Source organism: Psammomys obesus, unplaced genomic scaffold (assembly GCF_907164565.1).
Source record: "Psammomys obesus unplaced genomic scaffold, mPsaObe1.curated_primary_1811, whole genome shotgun sequence".
In the NCBI taxonomy this organism is placed as follows: Eukaryota; Metazoa; Chordata; class Mammalia; order Rodentia; family Muridae; genus Psammomys; species Psammomys obesus.
The window spans coordinates 9,777,821-9,797,807 of NW_026596109.1; the positions used below are offsets into that span (position 1 = coordinate 9,777,821).

The 19,987-nt window shown below is 53.9% G+C and overlaps 1 protein-coding gene across 4 annotated transcripts in view; it reads left to right on the top strand.

Annotated features, from left to right (window-relative positions):
* Positions 1-12,102, top strand: part of Ssbp3 (single stranded DNA binding protein 3) — a 134,398-nt gene extending 122,296 nt beyond the window's left edge. For 2 of the 4 annotated variants that reach the window (XM_055628888.1, XM_055628890.1), the window contains 9 exons: positions 2,596-2,684; positions 3,197-3,245; positions 3,866-3,901; positions 4,300-4,354; positions 5,570-5,640; positions 10,170-10,248; positions 11,151-11,179; positions 11,277-11,378; positions 11,889-12,102. In XM_055628888.1, the coding sequence (XP_055484863.1) occupies positions 2,596-2,684; positions 3,197-3,245; positions 3,866-3,901; positions 4,300-4,354; positions 5,570-5,640; positions 10,170-10,248; positions 11,151-11,179; positions 11,277-11,378; positions 11,889-11,918 (540 nt within the window). In that variant the 3' untranslated portion in view covers positions 11,919-12,102. The remainder of the gene's footprint in view (positions 1-2,595; positions 2,685-3,196; positions 3,246-3,865; positions 3,902-4,299; positions 4,355-5,569; positions 5,641-10,169; positions 10,249-11,150; positions 11,180-11,276; positions 11,379-11,888) is intronic. The other 2 variants (XM_055628889.1, XM_055628891.1) reach the window with 1 other exon arrangement.
* Positions 12,103-19,987: the final 7,885 nt, after the last annotated feature.

A 19,987-nucleotide genomic window follows, 5' to 3' on the forward strand; every position in this document is an offset into this window, starting at 1 on the left:
TAAAGCAGGTTCAAGACCCTTAACCAACCCAAGGCTGTAGCCTTAGCAATTCTAGCATTCTGGCTGGGCTAGCATCAGAACACCATTCTGGTTGGTCTGTGTTCTAACAAATTCAGGTAGAGGATAATCTTAATTCTGTGGGGACAGTCCTGTGCCACCTGGACAAACTGACCCGACAGAGCTTCGGAAGGACCTGTTATCCTGTGCAGAGCACCCAGGGCCAAGTGAGAGGGCAGGAGGCACCGGGGAACATCCTATCTCCAAGCATCCTGGCTTAAAGCAAGTTGTGGGGTCGGGTCTTGGGTCAGGCTGCCCAGAAGATATCCCGGATAGCATCAGGTTCCTCTAATGATAGATGGTTCTTCTGTTCGAAGAGACAGTTAGCACAGGACAGGAGACAGGGGCTTGAGAAAGGGTACCTTCTTCCTGTAGGCTCCAGGTATGTCACCCTATCCAGTGGAGCTGTGCAGCAGGCACATCTGTTAACCAGCTATGAGCGGGGAAGGGAGACCTTGTGGTCACGTCCTCCCGTCACTACAGTGCTCCTGAGGGTGAAGGGACAGCTCCTGTTGGGTACCCCATCACCTCCAGCAGGCAGGAGCTGGGACAGAGAGAGCTCCCCTCTGTTTTCTCCAGCAGCTCCAGAACCTGGGTGCTGATCATCCTGCTCCATTGGAAAAGCTGGTGCTTCTGATTGAAAAACTTGGTCCCAGAACCTGGTTTCAGCACCACTTCCATTCCTGCCTTGCTTACTAGGGCCAGGGTCTGGTCTCTCTGGGCCTCCTTTCCTGGTTGTCACCTGCGAGGTGGGAGGTGTGACCCCCTCGGTCTGTGCGTATATGAGGGAGGCTCGCTGTGGCTCTGTGCAGGATGCCCCCTTGTTAGCACACTGGGTAGGATTGGAATCCTGTGTGTGTCTCCCGGCACGGCACGCCACAAGTCTGGATGACCACTCTATTTTGACCCACGCTTTGTGCTAGAGTAGCATCCTGACCTCCATCACCCTGGAGTGTGAGGCTTGCCTTTCCCGGGAGAAGGCGGGTGGGTAGCTCTGGCACCTGAAAGATGGTTCTCATGGAACATGATGCGCTAGCTTCCTGTCAGGGGCAAAATGGGGTAAAAACATTCCATGATTCCACAGCAGCATTAAGGTGGGTCTGCTGCTGTCGTCTCTAGGCACCATGCACCCCTTGACACTCAGGATACCCCAAAACCGACACTTCACAGTCAGCTTGGGTCCCCAGAAGGCTGAAGGCACACAGGCTCTTTGTCCCTGTTTTATAAACCAAACAGTCGTGACCCTGCAGGCAGAGACTGGCAACAGGCCCTCATCCCAGCCTAGCACCTAGCTCCTCTGCTCCTCCGTCGCCTAATTTATAATCTCCGAGGGAGTCGCTGTGACCGTTAGACGTGGCACTCATAAAACACGTGGCACAGCTTTCTCCTCAGTCGTGAGAACTGTCGTTGCCGGAGTCAACATCAGGCGGTTGAGCCGAGGTCAGCCGCCTTGCAGCCTCTGCTTACCCTCCAGGGCGTCTGACCTGCAGGCCCAGTGAGGGAGGCTCTGTGTGAGCCGGCTGCGGCCTGTCCTCCTTGGAGACCTCACTCCTTGACGGGCAGCTGGATGTCACTGCCTGTATTGTCTAAGGCAGTCTTCAGACTCAAAGCCTCCATGGGTGACCTAGCAGAACAGGGCCCCCCCTCGGTAGTGAGCTGTGGGAGGCAGTTCTTTGTGAAGACGCCTGTTTTCAGCCCAGTGTCAGCTCTGTGCTGGTCTGACCCTACACTATCCCCTGGTTCTCACCTCCTTCTTGCCAGAGGTTTTAGGAAAGATCCAAGACTCATGGGTGGGACCCTAGTCTGCCATTCGCTAGCTGATCTTGGCCAGCTGCTCCCACCTAGACCTTCAGTCTCTTCTTTTGTAAAGTGGGACCTACTTCAGAGGGTTGTTACAAGGACAAGTGGACACCGTGAGAGAGCAGTGTGTGCCCAAGCAAGAGGCAGCTCGCACTGGTGAACTCGTGTTCTCCCAGGTGCCCGACAAGGGCAGTGCCCAGCTGGTTCAGTTCATTTCTCCTCCCTGACTGTTCCTGTCGGTCGTTGGGCACCCCAGGTTGTTGAGTTGGAGGTGTTCCATGGGTGCACCGTCCAAGTGCAGCAGTAGAGAAAGGGGTGGCCCCATGACTGGTGGAGGAGACTGCCAGGCATTCTGAGGTCGGTGGCATGGCGGGCTGGTTTCCTCTGTTGTCTTCTCCCTCAGCCTCATGTGACCCCATCCCCAATCAGGGTTGAACCTGGCAGCAGAGTGAGCCTTCCTGACTGCTGAGGCCTGTGGGAAGGGGCTGGCAGCAGCTTGCTGGACAGACACGTTTTAGGGAATAGCATGATGAAGCCCAAAACACATTGACTGTTGTGACTGCCCCTCTGTGCTGGCTTGTTGTCATTGTGGTCCCTGTCACTTGGTCCCCACCCTTTCTGAAAGATTGTATGATATATTTTTTTTTTCTCTCTCATCAGGTTGTCTTCACAGACTAACCCTCTCACTTATATTCTGTGTTTGTCTTCCCTCCCCGGTTCCCCTTCTCCTTCTCATAGACTGACCCTTGGTTATCGTTGCAGAATTACGGCAGCGGCATGAGACCACCACCCAACTCCCTCGGCCCCGCCATGCCTGGGATTAACATGTAAGGCAAATAGGCCCTGGCCAGTGCCTCAGAGCCTGTGGCCTCCCCACCCACTGTTGGAACCCCGGAAGACACTGGTGCCTCTCTGGACCTCAGTTTTCTCATTGTTAGGCTGAGAGCTCTGCCTTATACAGTAGGTGTGCCAGGCACAGTGTTGGGTACACGAATGATCTTCAGGCTCCTCCAACAAGGGGTGCTGAGACCCAGAGAGGCAGAGTGACTTCCTTAGGCTGGCACAGCTTCAGCAGCTGATCCCAGATTTTATCCCTATAGAAATGAGCCCTGATCTGCAGTCTTTACATGAGAATCTGGGGCTTATCTTCCTAGGGAAAAGCAGAAAGACTTTCATATATATATAACTTTCAAATATTATATATTTTACAAATTGTACATCTAATTTGGAGGAATGCCTGAGTCCATGGAACTACCCAGTCAGTACTACTCCAGAGTCAGTTGGTCTCTGGGACACTAGGACTTCCTGTCCTGATGTTAACCATCTCTTCTTCTCTCAGGGGCCCAGGAGCTGGCAGACCCTGGCCCAATCCTAACAGTGCTAACTCAGTGAGTATACAGGTCTGGTGGGATGCCATTTCCTAGGAAAGAGGTTCTGGGCTTTAGGAAACTCCTGTCGCCAGGAAAAGATGTCGGGAGAGAGAAGTACAGTAGGACTCTGCCCGATGCCTCTGAGAAGGCACGAGTGGGTGGAGCCCACATGTGGCCAGCGTGCCGGGGTCCTCAAGAGGCGGTCTTGCCCTGCAGAGGCTCATGGGTACTAGCCGAGAGCCCAGGCTCCAGATGCATCGTGGCTTTGGTTTCTAGCATTGAGGGGAATGATTGACGGGTTTGTTGCAGACAGGCTGGGAAGAAGGGATGCAGACCGGTGGGTGGGTGGGTAGGTTTTTCTCGCTTCCACCCTCCTACATGGGAGCCTCCTGGGACCCTACTCTCAGGCTCCCCACAAGACTGGGGAGAGGAGCCCAACCGCCAGGACCCCTGCATTGTGGCTTCGCTGTGGTCTCAGGCCTCTTCCTCTGGAAGCTGACCAGGTTACTAAGTCACTGGGTCCCCAAGCCTCTCCTAAGAGTGAGTGTGCCCCAGGGTGAGTTTGGAAGAGAAGGGGCACAGTACTTGTCTGTTGGGGAAGGCATCTCCACTACATGGGTCTTAAATCTTCTTTCCAGATCCCATACTCCTCCTCATCGCCCGGTACCTATGTGGTAAGTGCAGCTCTGGGTTTTGACTATCTGGGGCATATGAGCAACTGATGGGCAGGAGAGCCACCTGGGGTCCAAATGGCCAGGGCTTTTGTGTTCAGGGGTCTGTACAGGCCTGGGGTAGCCCAGGCTTCTCCAGATCTTGCCTCAGGAGGGCCTCCCTCTAAGTGGCTGGCTACCCAGCATGCTGTGTAATCCCCCTCAGTGCCTCTGGCTCTCTGGTTGGTGTACGTGTGAGCGCACCCCCACCGCCGATGCCTCTCGGCTTGAGAGGAAGAGCATAAGCCCAGCTCCCTCAGGCTTGTGTGCCCGGCTGGCCTGGGACTGACAGGCAGCAGTAGTGGCCTCCCCAAGCCTCTTATCACCACAGGTTACTGATGACAGCTTTTATCTCATCTCAGGGACCTCCTGGTGGTGGCGGCCCTCCAGGAACCCCCATCATGCCTAGTCCTGCGGGTAAGAGGGCTTGGGGGGGGTGTCCAGCAGGAGTGGGGTGCTATGTGGGCCTGAGGGCCTTGCTGCAGATCCTGGCCCTTCAGTCTCTGCTAAGTCCTGAGCAGTGCATGGACCATCTCTACTGCTACCTGGAGATTTAAGGGCTGTGAGCTCTTGCCAACCAACAACCCACGGTGTGACCTCAGTCAGGGGACCCAGTGGCCTTGCATCCCCATACACTGCTTCGAAAAGAACGAGGCTGAGCTGAGGTCTGAAACGACAAGGTCTCATTGCCTTAGGCGACTCAAAAAGGGTCTTTGGGGGCCTAGCAACTGGGGACCAGGATTCTAAAGCACGCAGCACACACTCCTGCTGAGGTTCTGGTTCTCGGGGCTTCTGGTCCTCTGTGTAAGAGATCTCCTTTCCCTGTTTCTTTCTATCTGGCGAGGGCAGGCATGCACATGCGGGCAGGAACACACATGCACATATACACAGTGTCATAATTATCTGTCTACCGGCTAAGAATAGCATTGCAGTCAGCCGGAAGGAGTGCAGCACGCGTCCCCTACCCGGCCCAAAATAGAGGGAGAATTTCTGCTCCTGACAGAACACTGCTAGCTGGTTTCCTAAGGAGGCTTTCCTGGCTGGGTGGGGAGTGGCTGGAGCCTCCCCTCCCAGCTCCCCATAAAGGAAATCTGCTCAGCTGCAGGGGTGGAGCTGGCTGCAGCCGCAGCTGGCTCCCGCTCCGGCTTCGGCTCTGCAGCATTGATGAGCAGCATGACCTACATTCAGACTGGGTCACGTTAACCCACTCCGTATGTTAATGCGGCCCTGTCCCCAGCCCCAGCCCCGTCCCCTACCCCTCAGCCTAGCAAAATGGTTCTGGATAACGTGCTGCCTTCTCCTTCCCTGGGTGGAGCTGAGGGGAAACACAGGTTGTGTCCTTGTGTCCTTGCTAAGCCTAGGGAACGATTCTGAAGTCCCGTGTGCTGGACCTGCCCTGCTGCCCAGGGAACCCTGAAATCCTTGCTTTGTGGTTGAGTGGTTTTTGCAGTTGAATTTTCTGTGATTAAAAACTTTGTGAATCTTCATTAAATACAAATTAGCCAGAAGATGGTGATACTTAGAAGAAATTTTGGTGATAAAATACAAAAGAATGAGTTCAAGTGCCACGAGTTTGTTTTAATTAAGAAATGAATTAATCACCTGAACTATTCGCTTTCCACTATTCTACAGATTCAACAAATTCCAGTGACAACATCTACACAATGATTAATCCTGTGCCGCCTGGAGGCAGCCGGTCCAACGTGAGTCTGCTTTCTACTCATTTACATATCAGATACCATAACAAATCATAATTAACTTCATCAGCTGAGAGGAAAGCAAGCGTAATTGATTTTAGCCATTTGTTACCAAAGATGAATAAAATAAACCATCAGAAAAGTGATTAACTCGTGGGCAAGTCAGTCCCCATCTTAGCGCTAGTGGAGGTGGGCGGGGCAGCTCTCGCCCTCTGGTCAGGTGTCGAGAATGCTGGCAAGGGAAAGCACCAGGCTGCCGGGGGCTCTAGCTTAGTCCCCATTCTTCTGCCTGGCTGTGCCCCTTTGGCTAGCCTTTCTCACCCATCCTTCTTCCTGTTTCCTAGGCATTATCCCAAAGGGTGAAACCTGAGGTGTGCATCTGGGCACCTGCCTAATCCATGCTAATGCCAACATGGCGTTACCTCTGCCCAGACTCTCCTCTCATCTTTAGTCCCCCACTGGACTTCCCTATGCAGGTTCTTCCTCGCTTCTGTACAGCCAGTTCATCCTCCCACTCCCCTCAGTGAAAGGATGAGATGAGCCAGTCTAGTTTTGGTCCTGGAGTGCTCTGGCCTTGGAGAGGAGATAGCCTCTGCTTTTGTGGGCCCAGCTCCTGAGATGATAGAAGAGTTCCCCCCATCCCCACCCCCCTTTTTAGGTCCCTACCCGTGGGCTACCCTCTGTTGATGCCAAAACACACTGTTGATGAGGACTGAGTCCAGAGCCTTGTGCACATAAGCACGTGGCCCTCTCCTGAGCTGCACCCCTATAGCACTCGACACCTCGCCAGCTTTCCACAGGTCATGTTTGGCCTGCCTCCTTTGCCAGGCCATGTGATGAGTGAATTTGGGAAGCTCTCTATTACACAGCCCCTGTCCCCCCCCCACACACAGTCACTAGCCTTGCTGCCTCCTCACTAAGGGTAGTCATTTGTCCACATTCTACCATTAAACGTCCTGTTTCCTGAGATACCCCAAGGCATAAGTCCTATTTTGTAGCCGTGGGCGAAGCTTGAGTGGAAAGAATACTAAACCTAGGCGGAGGCCCGCTGGATGGGATGGAGAACACTGTTAAGTCAGATGGACATGGCTTAGGCCATTGGCCACCTACAGCTGTATTTTCCCAGACCGTGGGTGACAGGTGCTGTCACTCAGGCTGTGTTATCCTCGGGCTGTGGCATCAGGACCCAGGCCTCTGCCCGCTGCTGCAGTCTACACGCAAGTTTGCACTTAACTTTATGAATACTGTGACTGTGTGAGCACTACAAACCATGACAGTGCCAGCTCCAGCGTGACCCAGGCAGCACCAAAGAAAGCTAAATGACTCTTATTTTTCTGACAAGTGGAAAGGCACACAACAGGATAAAGACCGACGAGAACATTACAGTACAGAGACAGGCACAGGTGGGCAGAAAGGGGGTGGGGAAGCACACACCCTTTCCCAAGTGTGGCAGCTGGTGCATCCTTTGAACCAAAAGCTCTGTTTGTTCTTCAAAGTGACACTGGCATCCATTCAAAAACAGCGACCCTGAGCTAACTTGAGTGTACGCACGAGTGAGCGCTGCCGTCACCCCATTCCCTCATTGCTCTGGATCTAAGGCGGTTGTGTTCCAGATCCAGTGGCTGAGGCGGAAAGTCCTCTGTGTGAACCAAAGGGAAGGGATTCTGATAATGGATGTCCCGGCCATACTGTCCACAATATGCCAGGGATACCTCCCAGCCCTGTAACCCAAGACTGCACGCTGAGGCTAGAGCACATGCCTAAAATGCAGAAGAGCACAAAAAAAAAAAAAAAAAAAAAAAAAAAAATCTTGGTCCTTTGATTTACGTACTGGAATTCTATGTTATCTTGATTTCCGTGAGGCTTTTAATGGAATTGCAGAAAGCAGATGTGTTCCCTTATCAAATCCAAGCTCGAGTTGGCATCGATCTGCATATTCAACCAACAGTTTAATATCACTCTTGGCAACTTCATTTGAAAGCTCCACCAGTGAAACAGCAGCACCTCATACACACGTACCACCACGTCCGCAAAGGGCATAGCTGTCTTTCTGTGACAAGAGCCTGCCTGGCAGGTCACTTGTCGCTCTGCAGAAGAACTTGATGCAAATTTTACTTTCTAGAGTCAGAATGCCTCAGGTCCTTACCTGTAAGATAAGGGGGCGGGAGAGATGGCTCCGTGGTTAGGAGTTGGTTCAGTGGTCCTCTTCCTGAGGACCCAGGATCAATTCCTAGCACCCACATGGCAGCTCACCACTGTCTGAAACTCCTGTTCCAGAGACTCCGACACCCTTACCAGACACACGTGCAGGCCAAACACCAATGCTCATGAAAAAGATTACAGTCATTGCTGGCAACCACAGGAAAAGGGCTAAATGTTGGCTTTAACATTTTTTGAGGAACAGAGGTGACTTAGGCTGGCACTCAGGAGACAGGGGCAGGCACTTCTCTTGAGTTCGAGGCCAGCCTGGTCTACAAAGGGCGTTCCAAGAAAGTCAAAGTTACATGGAGAAACTCTGTCTCGAAAAAAAAAAAAACCAAACCAAACAAGCAAAAACCCCACAAGTCAGAGTTTTTAAGGCTGGGACAAGCTGGCGTGGTAGTTCACACCCATCATCCTAACACTCAGGAGGCAGTGAGACAAGAGGACTGCCAAATGTTCTAGGCCAACCTCGGCTACAGAGCAGCAAGTTTGATGTTAGCCAAGGCTAGCCAGTGAGAACCATGTCTCAAAACACTGCAAAAGCAAAACTATGAGACAAGAAGGATATCCACATCTGATCCGGAAAAGTGTTGAGGAAAGGGAAAGAAAAGGAATTGGAATAAAAAAGGGCTGTGGCCTCACCTAAGCGTTTGCAGTAAACCTCACACTAAAGACTGCAGGAGAATTCAGGAAGTGCCATGGTAAGGGCAGCCAAGTTAAGTCCAACAGGACTTTTCTCAATTTCTGTCTTAAAACTTACTTGGACTTGAGCTTGGGTCTCACAAGTTCAAGTGTCCTCTGTGCTTGAGTGCCATTTCTTTGTGTGAAAAGAGGTTTCATTGATTGGGGCATATAGCCTATGTGTGCGCGGCTGTTTGCCGATGCCACACGTCACAGGCAGGCACGGCCTTGTAAAGAATGTCCCAGTGCTCTCAGACAGCTCCGAGGTTGGGGAAAGAAGCAGAGGTAGAAGGTAGAGATAGGCCCTGTAACAAAAAGACCTGATTTTTATGTGTTGGTCATATCTATGTTAGCACAGTCACGTGCATTTGTACATGGTGTGATGTGTGTATTGTGTTAGCAACTTTAAACACTTTTTTTTTCTGGTCTGGGACAGTTGTGTCCTGGGAGCCCCATAAGGTGACCATCCCCTTCGTCGTTGTATCATTTGAGCTAACTAGTATGACATTCGTGCCTGGAAAAGGTAACAAAGATGCTGGAGCCCCTGCGCAGGAAGTGGCTTACTCTGGCCCCAGCCTGCCCTGCTGTTATTGAAGCCCCCAGTACAGGGGGCCTCTCCTCGGCTCTCTCTCCATGCCGCCTCCTGGCCTGTGGCCTGTTGCCCACACAGAGTGCCTTCTGCAGCCTGTTCTTTCACACAGATTCTGTTCCTTTCGTTAAGGCTTTGCCGCCACCTCGATGCGTCCCGTCCCGATTTCCCCAACTGCCCCTGAAACTGCAGCCATGCCTTTTCTGTGGCTGCGTTTGACCTCTTTCCCTGTTGGGTGGCTGCAGGCTACTTCTGGGCTAGAACAGAGGTGTCACTCAGTTCTGTCCTCAGCACCTTAGTGCCCAGTGGTCCTCCCTCTGTCCTATCATGTCTAGCCCCTCCCGCCCGCCATCCAATCACCTGCACAGGCACTGACTGGCACCAGGCTAGGCTCAGCCTCACCTCAGGAGCACAAGGTGTGGCCTTGTGACAGTTGCAGGCAGGATGGAGTGACACGGCTTCTTCACCGCCAACCCCTAGTCACTTAGCGTGTCTGAGGTATAGCCTCTGCTCCACTCCTGGCTCACCTGTGTGCCCCAGGAGACTAAGCAGATCACTTCCCATGCCCAGCTTTGGTTTTCTCACCTGTAAAATGCAGGCGACAGGTCTGAACCATTCTGGCCGGCCTGCGTAGTCGAGATACTTCTCTGTGCAGCAGTAGCTGGTAAACCAGGCACCTACCAGGAGTGGATCACGCCCTGTGAGGAGACCCAAGAAGCTGGCAAGCTGGCTGTGTGTGCAGCCTGGCGGCTTTCGTCTGGTTCTTTTCCCTCTCTCTGAGTTTGCTCATTTGACTGTTGCACAAACCAAACCCCCACCCCCACCCCTCCATTTCGCAGTCCCAAAGCCAACACAAGGAACCTTCTCCAGCACCTGGTACCTCAGTGTGCCAGGGAGACCCATTAGCCTGGAGCATCCTGCGTGCTCTTCTGAGCAGCAAGGGCCCAAGGCCTGAGCCTTTGGGGTGCTTGGGAGCCTGGAGCATCCTGGATGCTCACCTGAGCCTTTAGGGTGCTCAGGAAGCAGAAGAGGGTCCCCTAACCGTGCTTTGCTTACCCCACAGTTTCCAATGGGTCCTGGCTCAGACGGCCCAATGGGAGGCATGGGCGGCATGGAGCCGCACCACATGAACGGATCCTTAGGTAAGCCAGCACCTGTGCATGCTCTGCCTTAGTTCCTTCGTCCCCTGCGCACGGGACAGTGTTGGCACCTAGGAAGGTCCCGATCGAAAGCTGCTGGCTACACGCCTGGAGGGCTCTGAGCAGAGACGATGTGAGCTTACACACCAGGAGGCGTAGAAGAAAGGGTCCTTCTGAGAGGGTGGAGATCCCAGTGGACAAGTGATCCAGCATCTGAATTGGGCCAGGCACAGTGGTATTCACCTAGTCCTGGCCTTCAGGAGCCTGAGGCAGAAGGGTCACAAGTTTGGGGCTAGCCTGGGTTACACAAGCAACACCCTGTTTCCAAATAAAGAGCAAATGGAATAAAGCTGCAGTCCAGTATTCAAGTACTCAGTAAGGCATGCATGAGACTTAACCCCCAGTTTAGAAAGAAGAAGAAACAAGCAGGGCACCGTGGTGCTTGTCTTTAATTTCAGCACGTGGGATACGGAGGTGAGGGCATGGTTAACTCATGCCATGGCGGGGCTACGTAGCAAGACCCTGCTTCAAAGAGGCACATGGGCCTCAGGAAATGGCGCAGACAGTGATATGTTTGTTTGTCAAGCGTGAGTGCCTGGGTTGGATCCCCAGCACCCTCGTAAAAAGCCAGATACAGTGGCACACACTTAAAATACCAGCGCTGTGGAGGCAGGGACAGGAGCCCAGGGCTCGCTGCCAGCCAATCTATAGTTGAATCAGCAAGCTGAATCCAAATTCAGCGAAAGACCCTGACTCAAAAAGGCAGGCGGAGAGCACCCGACAGTGACCTCTGACCTCCCCCAGTGTGCACACATACACACATGAAAACGTGGACCAATTACTCCCCCCACCGCCCCATAAAAAACCAGAACACCACCCTGACTCAGATTCTTCTTCCTTCTTAGGATCAGGCGACATAGATGGACTTCCAAAAGTGAGTGACGCCTGGTGTCCCCTCCCTCAGTAACACCACCCCATCCGCTAGGTCAGGTTTCCGCAGCGTGGACTCACCTACTTTTCGCTCTCCACAGAATTCTCCTAACAACATAAGTGGCATTAGCAATCCTCCGGGCACCCCTCGGGATGACGGCGAGCTAGGAGGGAACTTCCTCCACTCCTTCCAGAACGACAATGTAAGCCCCCCCGGGCCCCGCCCCAAGCCCCTGACTCCTGATCCTCAGGTCCCTGTGGTTCCCTTAGGCCTGAGGGCCTGCAAACCGTGCTGCTGTTCGCCTCAGTTAGTTTCCACCCACTTGCAGAGCCCCAGCCACTCACTCACTGCCTGTCCTCTGCTGCCTGCTCCTTCCAGGGGGTCTGTGCAGAGGCTGGAGGCAAGCAGAATGGCTGGGGGAGCCCTAGGTTGACTTGGTTAGGCGGCACTGCCCAGTGGGGTCATACAACCAGAGATTTCCTGAGCGCCCTGCAGGAACCCCGACTCCTTAAATCCAGTTCCCTCCTGTCGTCTTGGTTTCTCGGAAGAGCTGACCCCAGAGCTCCTTTGTGCTGCCAGGGTGTCCCCAGAGCTGTCAGCTGGTTCCCGCCTCCTTCACCTGCCCCTGCCCACTCTGCTTCCCCAGGTGTGCTTTGGCCAGCGCTGCTGGCCTGCAGCCGGCCTGATCCCCAACCTTGCTTTTCCCCTACAGTACTCCCCCAGCATGACAATGAGTGTGTGACCTCCCCCTCCAAGACGCTGAGAGCCGGCATTGCAGGCAGAAGATGCCAGAAATTATGCAAGAAGAAGTGAGGCGTCGCCACCAGGAGCTGGGGGAGGGCCGTCTCCTGCTCCCCTCCGTCCCTCCCATCCGCTCCCCCACCTTTCCCGATTTTAGTTTCATGCAATAAAAAGGCCAAACTTTTTATTCCATAAAACATGAAGGACAGAACTCAAAAGTGATATTTCAAGTCAACAACCAGAAAAATCCCACCCTTTCCCGGCCCAAAAGGACCTTTCTGTACATGACACTTTTTTGTTGGGTTATTTTTGTTTGTTTGTTTGTTTGTTTGTTTGTTTTTTGGGGATTTTACCGTTGCTGGGATTTTTAATTTGTTTTTGAGGGGAGGATTCTTTTGGGGAATTTTTTTTTAATGGAAGCTTCTAGCAAGCCCTGTGCCCCTCCCCCAATCAACCTCTTTGCTTTCTTCTTTAAAAAAAAAGAAAACAAAAAAAAAAAAGGAAAAAGAAAAAAAGGCAAAACAAAAAAAAAAAAAAAAAAGGAAGAAAACCCCACAAGACCTGCTGTCTGTCCCCAAGACCTACCACCAGAAAAGCTAGCCTAGGTGCGCAGTGCCACACTGACGTCATAGCCATCTGAAAATAATAATAAACTGGACAGTTTACAGTCGGTGGTTTCTTTCAAAAGCTGTCTGGGGAAAAGGAACCGAAGTCAGCCGTTTCTGCATTGACCTTTTGGGGTTTGCGCTGGGCGAGGAGATGCAGGTGTCCGCTTCGCCCTGGTTTGGCTGGCCGTCACAGCACATCGCCAAGCCCTGCCCCCCCACCCTGTGGCCAGAGGGCCCAGAGCACCCGGCCTGCTGTCGCCCGCCAGCGTGCACTGTTCCAAGATGGCTGCCTCTTCTCCAGACCTCTCGTGCCCAGCCCCTGGGGCCTCGAGTCCCTTGGTCCCCACCGTCTCCTTGGCAAGCATCCTGCTGGCTGGGTAGCGGCCCAGGCAGGGTAGGAGAGGCCCCACCGACAGGATGGCTGTGATCCGGGACGTAGGACCGTCCTCCGCGTTCTGGCCCCGAGGTCCTCACATAGTGCGCACTAGCAGGGCAGGCAAAGTTGTGTTTTTCTTTTCTTTTTTTTTCTTTTTTTTTTTTATTCTCCCGTTCGTCCCTTTTCAAAGATGGGTATTGGTTGGAATTGCTCTGTATTTGCTTGGAACTGGATGGACAGACTTCGGCATCGCTGTGGGGGTGGGGGGAGCTCCAGCAACCAAACAGACGCTGTTTCTGGTCCTGTTTTTATTTTCAAAAACTGACAAACCCGGTGGTGGAGCCTGCCCCCTCCAAGGAGGGGTGACTTGGCTGCCCTGGCCTTGCCCCGTGGCAACCTCTGTGTCTCGGCCTGGAAGACACTGAATTCTTTGTACATTTACACCCTCCTCACACCCCGCCCACCCTTGTAGCTGGTCTTTGTTTTCTTACCTCCCTTTTCTGACCCATGTATATCATATTATGTGAGATACCATCTGCCTGAAAAAAGACCTTGTGCGGATTCTTGGGAACATTGTAGCTGTTTCTGTGTTTTTTCTTACCTTGTAGTCTGGTTCTGAATTATGAGAGGAAAAAAAAAAGTAATTATGATACATTGTAGTTTGTGTACGATATATGTTGATAACGTTTTATTAAAGGGACATCTTTTTTCCGCAGCCCTTCCTGACATATTTGGGGTGGCTGGGGGTAGGAGCTGATGATATTGATCAGGAAGGAGGGGCTGTGCCTGGCACCTGATTTCAGTGCTGAATGCAGTGGTCTTGGGAGGGCCCTGGGACAGCCCTTTAGAGGCCTCCAGCTGAGGCAGCTTCAGTTTTCTGGCTTTAGCTTCCCAGGCTTTCCTTCTGGAAGTAGAAAACAGCTCCAGGACTGGTGAGAGGCCAGGGTGTCCACACCTTGCCTTCTCCCCAAGGTGAATTTGTTTTCAGTCTCCATGCCCGGATGCCTGGTGTGTCAGGTTGACGGGGTGGAATGGGGGTCGGTCGGTGCTTTCTCGGTCTCCAGGCAGGCATGGGAGTGGGAGAGGCAAGGACTGGGAGTGAGCAAAGGACTTGAGGGATGATCCAGCCTGACCTGCAGCTTACAGACGGGCTGGCAGTGCAGCGGATGCTGGTTGTCGGGGTTCACGGAGTTCAGCTGACGTCCTGGGACATCTTCCATACCTGAGGGATGCGGGTGGGGGCCACTGGTGCTCGAGCAAAGTGCTCTCCGCTTTTCCGAGCATCTTTGGGACCAGACTGTAATTTTGCAGGTTGGAGTCTTGCCTTTGTCACTATGAGCAGGTTAGTCTGACGTGACTGACGTCAGTTTCTTCATCTAGGCACCAACGACGAGCAGTGTGGGCTGGCCACCAGCGGCTCCTGTTACCTCATACTTGGAAGGAGGGGGGACGGGAAGGTGCTGGGAAGCTTTTCTGACTTGGGGAAGCGTCCCTCTGGACCAGTGGGTGGTGCAGACTATGGCGACCACACTGCTGCCTGTAGTGCAGTTTCCTCGTTTATGCTTCCAGACAAGAACTGTAGAGAGGGTGTTGTGCGGGAGAGGACATGGCAGGTGACCTCCGCTGCATTCCTTACCCACACCCCATCACTTGGATCCCAGGGCAGTCCCTACAGATTGGTTCCCAGCACAGATGGCCACCCAGAACCTGGCCTTGGAGGAAAGGACTGGTCTTCCTTCACCTAGCATTGTATTTCATGGCTCAGGCCTAACCCAAGACATCAGGACCAGGCCAGAGCATTGCCCTGAGCAGCATGAAGCTACCGAAAGGAAGCACTGAAGCTTAGACTGGAGTGGAGATGTCCGCCTATGGCCGGTGTGGCAGGGGTCCCTATACTTCCTTGCTGGTCCTCAGCTGTGCACAGGCAGCTGACTCTAAAGGGTAGCTGGCCTGGCTGGAGAGACCCATACACATGCCCTGACTGCCCTTTCCCTGAAAGCCACAGCCAGCAGAGAGCCTAAGTCAGGGTTGTCATGTTTACCCAAGGACCTGACCGATGGGAAGGCAGAGGAACCACTCTAAAACTGCAGCCCCCCACCCCAGACAGCCATGGGCACCTCCAGAGTTGTGACTGTTCCGGCCCTGACTGGTGTGGAGGTGAGCCACCTGGTCTCCTCCAGGACATGGCTGTGGGCTGGGCAGGGAGAAGGGGCCCGGCTCACTGTGGGCTTAGCATTGTGCTTGGAGGCTGGGCACAAACAGACTGGGGGCCGTGTGCTGAAAGATAGAGAGGGGTCCTTTCTGTCCTGTGCTAGGCTTCTTCCTGTCCCTTCCCAAGACCCTGTGAGACCCCGGACCCTGGCATTTGGGGCCTGAACAGTTAGCTTCCTGTTGAGGTTTCAGGCCCCACTCTGGACCTTCGGTGCCACACAGATGGTATTTCTGAGATTCCTCACTCTTTTGCATTCACTCATTTGTCATGTGTTTAGTGACACCTACCTGCTAATCAAACAGGTGTGGCAGGATGGTGCCACCCCTTGGGGCCAAGCAGGTAGTGGGAGAGCTTCTTGGGTGGGTTACGCTGAGTCAAAAAGGCAGTAAAGAAGTCGGGTGTTGAGGCCTGTGTTAGTGGCCCACTAAGGGAATTGTTGGCATTTGAATGACTGATGGCTGAAGACAGGCTTAGGTCATCCAGACAATAAGTGAAAATGGGTCCTCTGGGATTTCCAGTGATCGGAAATGGAAATGGGGGCCCCAGCAAAGGAGGGTAGAGATGGAGCGGATGGACCATGGCATGGGTCAGAGCTCATGGCACCTGGCGGCATTTGGGGGCTGGAATCTCTTGCCTTTCTCACTGCCTAGCACTTGACCCCCCCTCCCCCGTGTGTGATATCCTGGCAGTTTGTCACCCAGGCCTTGGTTCTCACTGTCCCTTCCTTATCTGTCTCCTGGAACCAAGGCCCCACCATGAGGAAGCCCCTCAGCTGTGGCCGCCGCCTGTGCCAATGAGACAGTGTTTGCCTTCTCTAAGTCAGGGCCCGCCCTTCTCCTGGCAGGGGCTCAGTGGCTGTTTGTGGGGAAACTGAAGGTTGCTGAGCCAGTCACCGCTGGAGTATGCTCAGGACGCCTGTTCCCAGCGCTTGTTAAGGCAGGGCGTTGGGTGTGGGGAAAGGTGGCCTTTGTGGGTACCTGCTACTTCTGTGGCCACTAGGCAGACTGGGAACCCCTGGGGATAGAGTCTCCAATCCTAGCACACTGCCTGGCGCACAGTACATACTTCTAGAATAGTGTGGACGGCTAAATTGCCAAAGATGCATTGTGGGGAGCCTCAGGACTGCAGCCCTGACACATTCGGGTCCCCACATTGGTCAAGCTGGGTTAGAAGCCTGTGGATCATGTACGTGTTCTGAGGAGCACATTTCTCTCCACGGGCTGGATTCTCTAGGCAGGGAGGTCTTGCCCTAGCCAGCAAACCCACTCACTAGGTGATGGGTCTGGTAAGCGGTGGCCTGGGGTAGCTGGCATGAAACGTGATCTCTCAGGTGGCAGCATCCTGAACCCGCCTCGCTCTGCCTGCCCTCCTCACAGCCCAGTTCTGTGAGGTGGCAGGTGACGCAGGTCTGGGAAAGAGACACCAGGCCATCTGAGGACCTTCATCCCCACCTCCTCTGTGGCCCAGCAGACAGAGCTGAGGTCCCGGAGCTGAAGGCACAGCATGACATTCCTCTTATCCACCAGAGCGGAGTGTGCAGAGAGGGCATTGCCCTGTGGGGGAGGGTATGAAAGCCAGCTGGGGAAGAAGTGGTGGGTATGTTTGAGAAGGTCTGGTTCCTAGGAGCTGCGGTGGGTGTGGGAGGCAAATCGGAAGATAGGCACTGCCATCAAACCTGAGTTTGGCTGGATTGCCACCTGAATGTCTCTGCAGGCTTGGCTACCCAGCCTCCTGCACTCCTCTTTTGGCAAAGATGCTCCTTGGGTCTCCGCTCAGGCCTTCAACCTGTATCACTGACTCACAGGGCCTGTTACTCCATGGGTCCTCCCAGGCCTGGCAACAGCCCCAGCTGCTAGTGGTTCCCGGTATGTCCCTCCTGGAAACTGCCTCCCTCCAGATCTTACCTTCTCCTGGGCAGTGGCCAGTAGCTGATGTGGGCCAGGGTGGCCCTGTCTTGCCTCAGTGTTAGGACTCTGCTGTGCAGAAATGCAAATACTGTGGCTGTAGGGCCTGTTTCGACCGCTCGGTACCCACAGCCTTGTACCAAGTCTGGCACACAGTAGATGCTCAGTGAACCGCCAAGCGGGGATGGAGTGGCTGGCAACTTGCTATCTGAGGCAAGGAGCACGTATGAGAGTTGACTGGAAGTTCCCAGGATGGGGGGTTGGGGTTTGGGCTCCCTATGCCAGGTGACCGTCAGCCTTCATGTGGGCATGTTAAAGGGACAGCCTTCAGGTCCTGCGCCTGCTTCACGGGACTCAGTTTGAGCAAACATCTGAGCTGAGCCTGTGCAGCCAGCCTTCCAGGAGAAGTCATGGGGCCTCTGGCAAGCATCTATGGGGGGGGGGGGTGCTCACTCTGCAGGGGAGGAGAACTGGAGAGCTGGATCGTGGAGGCTTTGGGGAATGGCCTCCTCCCAGGCTAGACTTAGTTCCCTCAGGACTGAATGGAGCCAACCTTTCTCCCTCGTCCTTTAAAAACTATTTATTTATTTATTTATTTATTTATTTATTTATTTATTTATTTATTTATTTATTTATTTATTTTTGAAATAGAGATTCGTGTAGCCCAGGCTGGTCAGGAATCCCCAGTGTAGGCTGAGCCCCAACCTCTGAACCTCGTGCTTCCAGCTCCAAGTAGCTGGCTTTTAGGTGTCTCGCTCCACTCAGCATGAATGAGCTTTGTAATGGGTTGGGCACATTCATGTTCACTATGAGACTGTCATTTTGGCCCCGATCTACTGCTTAAAGTCCCCTGGACATTTCATGCCAAGGATGACCGTACGTCCTGAGTCCCTCCTCTTCCCCCCCCCCCCCACAAAGCACTTCCTTCAGAGGCAGGCTGGCCAGCTAGGCATCTGTCCTCAGGCTCTGAGCCACAGAAATAATGTCACCCCATAGGAAAGCAAAGCGGAAGAGACAGACAAGGTGGTTGGGCACAGGGGAGTTCATCTCTGTAAAGATGGTGGTTGTCACCACATGAGAACTTCCCAGTTCTTCACCAGGAAACTATGTGGGCCTTTCAGTGTCCTCAGTTTCCCCATCTCTGTTGGGGTAGGGATATCCCCCCTGCCTGGGTACAGAAAAGCTGCACTTTGTGTTCAGGTTGGTTCTTTGTGCTGTGGGCTCTGGGTCCATGAGATAGGACAACGGCCAGCAGGCAGAAGGACTGTGGACTGCCAGCCCTGTGACACTTGGCCCATCCTGGGTCATCCCGAGGTCAAGGTCAGAAGCTGACTGCTTATTGAGAGCCTCCACCCCCCACTTAGGCTGTTCATTTCACCCTCTTCCCCGGCCAACAAGCCAGTCCCCAAAGGACTGGAGCTGCCCTAGGCTTCCAGCCATTCCCGTCTACCGTCGCTGCGGAGAATTGCCACAGTGGCCTCTAGCTGGCCTTCTCGGTCATCGGCCAGCTCATCCCCTGGGCGTCCACCCATGTTGGGAGAACTTCCTCTGACTCAGCAGTTCCACTGCCAACAATCTACGTGATGGCGGTGCTGGCTAGAGCAGACTTGCAGCCCTGGGCAGGGGTGCTCGCTGCCGTGTTTTGTAATAACCCAGAACCAACCCGTTTGGCCATCCACGGCCACATCCGCAGCACAGGAAGGTAGGGGTGGGCCGTCCCTGCTGGTGTGGCAGGGCCCCGAGACTGAGCGAGGGTAAGTGGGCGAGGACACTAAGCTTGCCATGTGGGATGTAAACGGGATCACCCCTTGAGAAAAGGACCAGGGGTTCCTTGAGGTGGGTAACCTCTGTTCTCCAAATTCTCTCAGTATCTATCTTTGCTCACCCTGAAAGGAAAGGTCACACTGGCTAAAAGGCTGGCCCATACCAGGCGCCTACCTCCCTTGGAAAGTCCCAGGTCTCATGAGCCACCCAACCTCCACCCCAACCTTCACACTCCCTGTCCCCAGGCACCTGACACGCCAGGTTCCTTCACATCTTCCTTCTTGCGCACATCCCCAGTCCCGAAGCCCCCGCTAAGCCCGAAAGCTAGCTGTGACGTGGGAGAGCACGGCCTGGAGCGGCTACCACTACTCGCTGACGTTACCCAGCGCCAGCGGCTCTCAGGGCTCTTCCTGCAGGAAGCCTGAGTGCGCAGGGAGCCGCCCTTCCCTCTGTGGGAGTGGCAGTTACCAGCGATCTGACAAGCCGCCGGTGCCTGTAGACACCCATGTCTGAGCAATGTGGCTTCAGGGTCCTGGGGACCCCACTGAAGCCTCAGGTGTGACAGATACTCTGGGCAAGCTCTGTCTCTACTGCTGCCACCTGCCCCCACAGGTGCTGGGCCTAGCTAGCCGCCCCCCAAACTTCCACACATGGGTCTCTGTCCCGAGGTGTGTACTAGGGAAGCTGACGCAAAACATCAGCTGTGGGAATGTGGTCCACTCCTTGCAGCTTCTCCCGGACGAAAGGACCTGTGCCCTCCACATCCCGTCACAGTGCTTTTCTTGACGGCATTTACCGTCCAGCTACCCTGCTGAGTACACGGCGCCATGTCAAGTAGGACTTAACATCATTTGGAGGCCAGCTGGCCAGGAAGCTAGGAATGCACATGAACACTCTCAGCGCCTCTGCGGTCACCGCGGAATGTGCACACAATCTGAACAGCTCGGCAGGCAGTTACGAACAGTGCTGCTCCCCAGAGGAGGCAGGTCCAGTTCGCAGCACGCACGTGGCAGCTCACAAGCAGCCGTAAGCAGCTCTAAGGGAGTTGAGGCCCTCTTCTGACCTCTTTGGGCATTAGGCCCGTGGGTGCACAGGCACACACAGACAGAACCCTTATACATTACAAAGAAAACTCCTGTAAGAACCCAGCACGTTTAGAGCACCTGCCGAGAGGACGGCCAACACTGATAACCTAGAATCTCCAAA